The sequence below is a fragment of the Xenia sp. Carnegie-2017 genome, unplaced genomic scaffold, assembly GCF_021976095.1.
Source record: "Xenia sp. Carnegie-2017 unplaced genomic scaffold, XeniaSp_v1 HiC_scaffold_1, whole genome shotgun sequence".
Taxonomy (NCBI): Eukaryota; Metazoa; Cnidaria; class Anthozoa; order Malacalcyonacea; family Xeniidae; genus Xenia; species Xenia sp. Carnegie-2017.
This window is the reverse complement of record NW_025813402.1, coordinates 6,163,402-6,173,810: the sequence shown is the minus strand read 5'-3', so window position 1 is coordinate 6,173,810 and position 10,409 is coordinate 6,163,402. Positions and strand designations below refer to the sequence as shown.

General features: G+C 34.5%; 2 protein-coding genes across 2 annotated transcripts; one reads left to right on the top strand and one right to left on the bottom strand.

Annotated features, from left to right (window-relative positions):
- Positions 1-936: 936 nt before the first annotated feature.
- Positions 937-6,318, top strand: LOC124436044 (protein lifeguard 3-like). Its single transcript, XM_046985973.1, has 12 exons — positions 937-1,480; positions 1,744-1,757; positions 1,851-1,915; positions 2,036-2,086; positions 2,401-2,451; positions 2,527-2,566; positions 3,145-3,182; positions 4,750-4,795; positions 5,003-5,044; positions 5,190-5,285; positions 5,489-5,536; positions 5,726-6,318. Exons 1-12 carry the CDS (start codon positions 1,042-1,044, stop codon positions 5,873-5,875), a joined length of 1,080 nt encoding a protein of 359 aa, XP_046841929.1. The 5' UTR covers positions 937-1,041; the 3' UTR covers positions 5,876-6,318.
- A 368-nt stretch (positions 6,319-6,686) lies between these two features.
- On the bottom strand, positions 6,687-10,330 carry LOC124436052 (TNF receptor-associated factor 5-like). Its single transcript, XM_046985982.1, has 7 exons — positions 10,158-10,330; positions 9,438-9,492; positions 9,191-9,295; positions 8,729-8,893; positions 8,509-8,586; positions 7,963-8,037; positions 6,687-7,487 (listed from the first exon to the last, which is right to left on the bottom strand). The coding sequence occupies exons 1-7, from the start codon at positions 10,325-10,327 to the stop codon at positions 6,906-6,908; spliced, it is 1,230 nt and encodes a 409-aa protein (XP_046841938.1). The 5' UTR covers positions 10,328-10,330; the 3' UTR covers positions 6,687-6,905.
- Between the last annotated feature and the right edge of the window lie 79 nt (positions 10,331-10,409).

The following is a 10,409-nucleotide window of genomic DNA, read 5'->3' as shown; positions in this document are numbered from 1 at the left end:
CAAGCAATTTATCCTTGAGTTTCTGTTTGGCCTAGCAAAGCCTCATACTCATCGTATTCAAGTGCTTTTTCGTGGCAACAAAAACAGTCGATTGATTGCCTTTTTTGACAAAGTACAATGTCCGCACTTACACCAACTAAGAGTTTGAAGGCGCCAAGCATTTGCTTTATCAAATTCAGCATGTATTTCATCCTCCGACGAGGACAAGTCGCTCTGCTCACTCTCCTGTTCGGAACCGCTTTCTTCGCTTGTTTCGGCCTTCACTTCAGGTTCATATTGATAGGGCAGAACCTCACCCGGTTGATTTTCGTGTATGTCATCCATTACAGCAAAAAAATCCCGTAAAATACGCTTTAAATGTGTTGTAACGCAGTCAATCACAAAGTATATTGTATTCTTGTTTTGACTGCTCACCAGCCAATGACGTCACTACCGCTCGAGATAATTTTTTCAAAATTTTATCCAAGATGGCGCAATTTATAAAACTTTTGCTGCAAATATCTCAGCAACAAAATATTTTTGAGAAAAAATTTTTCTATTTTAGTTGTTAGACATCACAAAGGTTCAAAAATATGCCATAAAAATTTTCGTTGCCAATGTCCTTTAAATTTTCTGAATTTTATTCGAATTTCATCGTGTTTGTTGTTTTGCTTTGAAGAACTTGGGAAAACTGTTCGATCTAACGTCCACACGTTAGCAAGATGGTCTTTTTTGTTTTTATGCGTCTTTTTAAACTCATCCTATACTCAAGCTAAATCATCTAGCTTTTTATCCTGTTTTTATGGGAATATCTCTGGCCAATATGGAAAAAAGTTCTTGTAAACACTTCGCTATTTCCGGCATAGATTATGTTTCATATGATGACGTCATTATACCATCTGACAATAGCTTTGGACCAATCATCGCTTGATTTCTCAACACAACGATAATAATAAACATATTTCGCTTACGTTTAACTTAGTGGGAAACATTTTTCTGCCAAGTCACGGTTTTCTGTACGAGCTTAATCGTTCTGTCGACGAAAAGGCAATTTCGTTTGTTATGGAAAGTAAAAACGAGCAGTCGATAACTGATCAAGAAGAAAGTGCTCTTGTGGCAAAACCCTCGGCACATCCAATGCCAGTTTCAACAACACCTAATTCTATCGTCGACTCCGGTCCTTACCCTATGTCACAAACTGGGTACCAATCGCCATCTTTTCCTTATAATGCGCCACAAAATGCTTATCCACCAACGGTTTATCCATCTACAGGTTATCCCTACCCTGCTGCCCCAAAAGATTATTCTTCAACACAGAACAATGTTTCTCCGCCATTGGCTCCTCCGCCATCATACGACGAAAGTGTACCGCAATCACAGATTTCTTACCAGCCTAATGTAACACAAACTACAAATACTACTGTTATTTTCGCAGGAGACAATTTTAGTGGCTCTCAATATCGTGATGAAATTGGTTTTAACAGCAAAGCTGTTCGTTTAAGTAAGTAAACTCTTTGATTATTAACTGTCGTAAGTGTTATTTCGTTCTTGAGCTTATTGTTTTTGTTGCAGTTTGACTGCTAATGAAATTAGGTACATAAATATACACGTTAGCTGTTTCTTTGTAAAGAACACTTGTTTTATAGCAGTTTGCAAAATTTTTACCTTTAAATTTCAATGTTGTTTGAATGCTACATTTTGAACAATTTTAAATTTTAAGAACTGTAAAACTGATTTAAATCTCATATTTTATTTTTGTTCTAGGTTTTATCAGAAAGGTAATTTTACATTGCTTGTCTCTAATATTGTAACCATATAAGCTATGCCCTATGGATAAATCACATATGAACGTGAAACTTTGTGCTCTTTAGGTGTTTGCTATACTTTCCATTCAACTTGCTGTGACAGTGGGAGTTATTTGCTTGTTTCTGTTTGTGTAAGTTGCTAGGTATTTAACTAAAAACTATGAGTGTTCATGGTTTTTTGCAGCAACAGTTTCAATTGTACCTGCAAGGTGTAGAATTTAAAAAACTATGTTTCCTGTTGCACTTTGTAGAGACAGTGTGAAAAATGCTGGCCAGAATATTTATGTTTATGTTACTGCATAGTAAGTATAAGTTTGTTATTTTACGTACATAAATGTTTCATATAAATGTTTTGTGCCTAGTAGCATCGTTCAAAGTTTGTGAATGTGGATTGGATAAATCTGATTATTAGGTTTTGTTATTAAAATCATGCCAATGTTCATATGGTTCTTTGTTACATGAGAAACTGCTGAGCATATTTATATTGGGGTTGGGGCATTGGAGCTCCATGTACATTGCTTTTGCCTCACATTATTTTCAAATTTATTAGAGCTCTAAGATTTAACCTTTCGTTTGAACTGTATACCTTTTAACAATATTTTATTCTTTATTTTAGCATTCTATTCTTCGTGCTTTACTTTGTTTTGGTTTGCTGCGATTCAGTCAGGTACATCTTGTTTGTGGAACAGCAGTATTTTAGTGAATTCTTTTGTTCCCTACTTAAATTTCTTTTTCTTTTCAGACGGAATTATCCATCAAACATGGTTTTGCTATCAATCTTTGTAAGTTATACATGTTAGCTTTTTGCATGTGGCCTGTGATGGAAATTAAGTGACCCAGCCTTTAGTTTAGGTAATAGTAGAGTTTCTAGTGTAATTACGAATAAACAAAATTTAAGGAACTTTTTTTCTTTACAATTGTCACCATATTTTTTTTAAATAAAAAGAAGCTTGTTTGGCTTTCACAGTTTTTCAGTTAATAAGGTTACAGTATTTATGTGCATTTCTACAGCTAATCTGCTTTGCATTTATCTTGAAAAGTATCTAAAAGAATATTCTTATAGACAATTAATATGTAATGTTGTACTGTGGTATATTGTCAAATAATGCTTTTCTTTCATTTTCTAAAACAAAAACATGTTCTTCTTAAAAGAAGGTCCAACAGAAAAGAGTTTTTTTCACAGCCCTTATTTATCAGAGCATGTTGCTCTTTTATATAACTATCACATGTAAACAGTTTCTTACCTGGCTGGCAAAAACTTCTAGTACTTTGCCTGCAAGAATATCATCTGATTAGTCTATGTTATGTTCATTTGATTTTCTTGATAGCTGCTATATTTAATTCTTGAGTTTTTTTTTAGACTCTGTGTTTGTCATATTTGGTTGGAGTAATATCAAGGTTGGTAAATTATACATTGAGACTACATATTATATTTCATTATGCCTCAGTGGTTTTTGCCCTTCATTTTGTGTGTTGCATTTCATATGCTTATCTGCGTTTCATATTTGAATCTGAGTGATAAATTTGATTCTGAGTGTAATCAAATTTTATTTTTATGACAAATTTCAACACTTAAAGTGTGCAAGGATCATGTTGTTAATTGCTACTGATGATATTGATATTCCAGACCACATGTGTCACTGTATTTTTATTGACAGCTTGTATAACATGCTGTGAAACTGTGATAATTATGTCTTGTTCTGTTATACAAAAAAGATCTATGGTTGTTTGGTAAACAAGGGATTAATATGTGCAATGTCCTTTACACCCACAAAAAATGAATAACTTTTTATACAAACAAAGTAATTTATGTGAACGTGGGTTTTGTATCAGGTAGATTATGTTTGATTGTTACAATTTGTAGCCGAGAGAATTATTTCTTCCGAAATTTTTGACCAATACTGTGAATTATTCATAGTCAGAGCTATTTCGTTTACCAAAAATAATCGGCTCTTAATTCCCCTCCGTTTTCGTGCACCGAAAACTTTTAGGTCAAAGAACTGAATCAACCCGATAGTTTTGGTTTTATTTCGCCGTTTAAAGGACGCCAAATGCCAACTCTAAACTACAGACAGAAACATTAGAAAATTTTTGGAGAACGAAATACTTCAGTTCCTCCTGTGCATGCTACAATCAGCGCAGTATAGGGTAATACGTAGCTACCAAAAATATGCGAAAGCACGTTTAAAACTCAGTTACCACAGAAGATCGATAATTGTCGGAGGCCACATTTATATATTGATATTTTATATTCCGTAATCACTATTGATTTCAATGGAAAATGAAAACGTAAAACAAACGTATAAATACGGTAAAACCTTGCTTATTGAATTTTTCCGATTTTGAATGCGGCGCTTATTAGATATTTTTGTCGCCCCAAGAAAATAACGAGTAGACGACAAAATCTTTTTTCATTATATAATATTATACAACTTGATGAAAATATTGTCACATAGGTGCGGAACAAGGTTGTCGTAAATTTTAGAGTTTAATAACTCTATTTCTTTCGAGCGCCGCGCTAGAGTTACTCAGATGGTTGCGCGGCGCTTAACCGGGAGCGGCGCTAAATAAGTTCTCTGCATTCTGAGTGCGGCGCTTAACCGAGTGCGACGCTAAAGTCAGCATGTACAGTCTTAACCCTCTCCGACCTTTCAATTATCGATCATTTGTGGTCACTGAAACTAACATACGTTATGTGATAACGCTGAACCGTAGAAGTTAACGGTATCTCGTTGTCTTATTCATAATTTGAGTTAATACATTTGTTTTTCCTTATTCAAAAAAAGACCAAAACAGAACCGAACCGAGATTTTTTCTTTCAAAAAAAACGAAAGCGAGTTATAATTTCTGGTACCGCTCTTTGCTCATACCTACGTAGCTCAAATCCTCTCAATATAGATTTCATTGCAAGAGGCATTTTTAGCAGATCATTAAAAAGTGAGCGCAGTTTTTTTTTCTTTTTCAGCTACCATGACACAAAACTTGTTCTCATTATGATGGCAGTCACTGCAGTAAGTATTCAAAAAATGCACTATATGAATTTTATTTCTAGGTTGATGAACTATATTTCAGTACAGTGCAATGCATGAATGCAAATTATTGTACGTTCCAGGACCACGTTCATACTTGATAATTAACATTTAATGTTACCCTATAAAATCAGTCTGTATTATTTTATGTATTGTGCTGTTATTGAAACTAATTCAATTTCGTTGCAGCTTGTCACAATATGTGTGAGCTTGTTTGCCTGTCAGACAAAGGTATCTCATATTCACCATATGAAATGTACAATTATATTATATCTGTTGCTGTAGTATATTTTAGTTTATTTTGTAGCGTATGATGAGCCGACTTAATGGCATTGCTTGACGAATATTATATCTCCACGTACAATTGCTTTTATAGTTCGACATGACTAAATACGGAGGAGTTCTGTGTGTGTGTGCCTTGGTCCTCTTTTTTGTGCTAATATTCTCACCGGTTTTTCTCCTTGTAACATCGGTAGGTTTGCCCTCGTCCTGGTTGCTTTTTGGTTTACTAGCGTTAACTGTCCCAGGCATTCTGCATTTTTGCTCTTTCCAATGTAGCAAATTTTTTTTCATTTTGGCCTGGATGTACTTAGCCAAGAAATGTTGACGTAAAATGATCTAAACCAATGTCGACACACTGTGTATGTTAATGCAGACATGTGTGTTTTTATTAAGGTGGGAAGAATCGCAATTGGTGGTGTAATGGCTTTACTTTTTACTGCGGTATGTTGGCAAAGTGTACGAGCCTATGAGCTAGATTTTTTGTTATTTTTCACATAATTTTACGGTTATACATAGCATACTTCTCATGATCATATTGGGGTGGGTGCTCTTGTGTTGGGAACTGGGAAGGGATTTGGTATCTTGCACTAACCATCAGTCGTTTCAAAAGTATATCATATTTTCATTTAGTTTCTGGTTTACGATGTTCAACTCATTATGGGTGGTCGAAAATATGAGTTAAATGAAGAAGAATATGTGTTTGGAGCTTTGATTTTATACGTTGATATCGTCAATATTTTGCTTATCCTCCTTTATTTATTCGGTGGCAGTAACAACTGAAAAATTTATTTTATGGCGTATATACATGTTGTTCAAATATGCAATAGTGTGATTAATGTCTCAGTAATTTCAAACGTTGACGGTTAGGTGATCAATAGCTTAAAAAATTAAATCAATATAAATATGCACAACGCAGGCTATGTTATGGATGTATTGTTAGCGCCATGTACCTGTGCTCTTCTATTAATTGTTTTTATGCGTGAAATTTCACTTAGTTCAAGAATCGCCAGAACTAAAACAGCTCAATTATATAAAGTCAAAAATGAAGTTCAATTAAAAACTATGTAGCTTGTTATCGTTATCATAAATGAAGTTCAATTAAAAACTATGTAGCTTATTATCGTTATCATAAATGAAGTTCAATTACAAACTATGTAGCTTATTATCGTTATCATAAATGTAGTTGTTTCATTATCAATGAAATGAATGTTTGCGTGTAGAAATGTGTGCCTGTATATTATTTTATCTGTAGATTGATTGCGTTTATTTATAATGTGAAGGTAGTTTATTTTTTTCGCTTCCCGCAAGTTTTGTGTTTTAACAAAGAACACCCCTCACTCCCGAGTGACAGGCATGATTTTATTTCTTCTACTCTTCTCCGTGCAAATAGAATATCTTTGGGTGGTTTTACTCTCGAAGTATGTTTTTTTTTCATTAGTTTTATACGAGAGAAATGTTTTGAGAATTTAGGATACTGCGGTTCCCTGAATGGTTTAAGTTTACCAAAATAAACATGTCTACAAATTAAAATGTTGTCGTTTGTCTGACGTACGTAGTTATCATTCGGTTTCATAACTTGCGCATGCGTTTGTGGTGTTTGGCAAACGGTTAGAATATTTTATCAATGTTCAAAAATTATTTACAAGTCATATGGTTCAGGACCTTTCACGCAGCGTGTGAACAAGTTTCACTGTCAAATTCATATAAGTTTGTCAAAAGAATTTTTGGTGGTTTCCATCAGTTTCTATACATAAACAATAATCATCACATAATCTTCAACACTTATCGTTGTTACATTATTTTTTCATGTTTAGTCCAAATTTGTAGGTGCACTTAGCAGAACTTTGATAAAAATGCTATCGTCTTTCAAAAATCCCCCCGAGTCTAAAATCGCATTTAGAATAAAGCACGGGTTGCCGATGCCTAGATTTTCAGCGGAAGTTGGTCTATTGAAGACAACTTTTATGTTCGGTAGTGACATATTCGGACTCAAAGTGTGTGATCGATGCTGTCGTCTCTCACTCTGATCTAGCAAGTAAAATGTCACTTTTTTATTGAATGGCCAATCGAGCAAACCATCATAGTCTCCTTTCATTATGATGATGTACAAGGAAAGATGGGTGCCTCTACCTCTATCGCGTCCGTTAAGATAAGCTTTCAGCTTCAATTTATAGCCATACTGACTCGTGTAAAATGCTGGACTAAATATTGCATTTTCTTCCTCCGACGCAAGCGAGTCATTCATTTGTTTTCTGTAATTCTGGATTTTCCAGATGAACATTCCATCTACACAAACTGATCGGCTTTCATTTTCTCGTATTTTTCCGCATGCCAACTCCAAATGTTTCTGTACAGATGATTTGTAATGGTCGTCTAAGTTATCCCGTTTTCCCTGAAAAGGACAACTTCCTGCGTCCTATCAAACATCCTTGATTTTAGACAGCTGTCTTTTAGAAGTTTAAAATATCATTTCGCGTGTGTCATGTAGAATATATTGTCTTATAAACAAGAATTTGAATGTATTTTACTATTTATGAGAGGTTTTATTAGACTGTGAAAAACAGTTTGCAGGTTGAAAACATCCGGGCTACAACGCAGTAAGAGAGTGCTTTACTGCACGACGTCATACGTTCTAAGTTTTCCTCAAATGAAAGAACAATACGTCTTGATAAGATAAGAAATTCCACTTGATATCCTTAGATATTCTGCCAATGATGACATATTGTACTCATCAAAACGTTTAGAATAAAAATGTGTCAATTGTAAAATGGTAATTGTTTTGTGTTTTATCAAAATACTAATTGGCAGTCGTAATTATTTTACTTTGATATAGTTTTGTATTTCCAATTTTGTGGAGTCAAACTTACTTTATAATCACAGCCCATGTCAGCATAATAACAACAATGAGTTGTTAGTGGGCAAGAGTGAAGATGAACTGACATCTGAAACAAACGAATGATTTTCGTTACTAACACTGATCCTCAAACATTTCCATCACGACTACGGTAAAGTGGCCCTTTTATCGCATTTTGATGTGACACAGTACTTCAGCTACGTTTCTGTTTAGAAACGGTCAAAAAAATACAACACATTTGTTCAATCCTTCTGGACTGTATAAAAATATTACATAGTTTTGATAGTGTTATTTCATGGCAGCTGGTAATTTAACTGCATGTATGTAGCATATAATGCAAGTTGGATAAAAAACTCATCATTGATGATTCAGAATCTAAGTATTCTTTTAACATAACATGCATGCAAACGATTTCTCTTTTCACGCAGTCTAAACTAAGTACAGACGATATGAACCATTAAACTTAATTATGTCCAAGTCGTTTTATTTCATTGTCAAATTTTGGAGGAAAAAATCGCGCAAAGTTTTCCAAAATTGTGTTATATGTACAATTAGTAACCTCTTGTCTTGGAATGTCTTTCTTGCCGCATTTGTTTGTACACTCCAACGGCAAACGCTTGCATCTTTTCAGATGTGTCTTGAATGAACATGAAATTCAATTATATATTGTAAAAAGAAAGTAACAGTAAATCTGAAAAATATTTTTAATTGTAATTTTGTGTTAAAAGCTATGTGCATGTATTTATTTGTGTAATCAGAATCTCTGATATTTTTATTACCTTGCTGTCATTGTAGCAATATGTCTCAGAGCAAAAAGAGCATGTAACTGTTCTAAATTTACACTTAGCACTCAGATGATACTGCAAAGCTCGTCTTGAAACCATTTCCTCGCAGCCAGCATTGGTACATTGTACTTCTTCAAAATTGCAATTCTTGAGATGATCCTATTAAAAATTTCGAGACAGCAATCAAGTCATATTTGATTGTTTAAATAGAACATACATGATCTCAAATAAATTTTTCTCCTTGTATTGAAGACGAGTATTGTAGATAATTTCGACGATTAACCACTTAACTGAACAATAAATGATTAAAAAGCATCATTTGAAAGCAAAAAGTGTAAACTAAACCACTACTTTTGGCTTTTACATCGATGCAAAATGAATTGCTTTTATAGCACAGATATTCTGATGAGTTAATCAAATGCTTTCTTACTCTTTTTACATATCCTCATTTTTTACCTCTAAGCTGCTTAGCTCTCCTGACCAGTCGCATTTTCTCTTCCAATTGCTACATTTGACCCCTTGACTCAAGATTGCCCGTTTTGCCGCTTTGTCAAAGAACATCTGGATATATATATAAAATATATATAAAAAGTCAAGCGTGTTGTTGACTGTGTTCTATGCCTGCCGCAAAGCAAGAATAGCATTCTATTAAAGAGTTAGATTTAATCTGTCTACTATGAATCTATGTGCTCGGAGTGCATACCTTTGTAGGAGAAACTGGTCGGCGATCCATCGGGCAAACAAAGTAATCACCCTCTCTATACGAAGATCAAACTTATAATCACTTGGACTGCATCTCGCAGTAGAAGAAATAAATTTGTAGCGTTACACTTTTAAAGTAGTTTGTCTCCTGCATGAGCTCGCTCTTTTCTTCTCCAGTTACCACGCGCATGCATTTGAATGTAAATCTCTAACACATACTGTAGAATTTCTTTGTATTGTTTTCAACTTGATTGGAAATCATGTGAAAAAGAAAAAACAGCAAGGCAATTGATCCGATTCAAGGAGCCATCAAGGATCCGATTTAAGGAACTATGCATCAAGTGCCCAAAAATATCTAAGGTATGGTAGGAAACGATCTGTTTTACTCAATACATGTAAAAACTGAAGAAAAATAAGAATCAATGGCAAAAGGAGGTTAGCTTTCCAGAAGATAGTTATCGTACTCGCCCGCCCCACTAATGTTCCTAAAGATCTTATATTCCTCCTTACGCGGTAATTTCTAATAATTTCTGTAGCAAGTTTCTCGTTTGTTTTGAATTCACATGATGCGATTTGCATTTTTGTGCCGTCTTCAGATATGATAGATACTACGAAGAGGTTACCCTCGAAATAAAGTATTTATGGGAGTTTCAAGAAATATAGAGACGATATGAAAAACCGGTGAATGTCAAGCACAAAACCAGTAGTTCCAACAGCATACCTTCGACGTAATTCCTGCAAGCAAGAGTGACAGAAACGATGTCCACATTCTTCCAACTGTACAGGATCTCGATAGGCCAACTGACAAATTGGACATTCGTATTCGTTGGGCACAGTCGAGACGAACTCGACTTCGTAACCGCCTATTTCCCGTTCAGTTCTGTTCGCCATTATAACCCATGTATATTAACCTATGTTTTGCAGATTGCAGGTGTTTATTATCCCCACGACAACAGTTGATTTGTTTTGATAT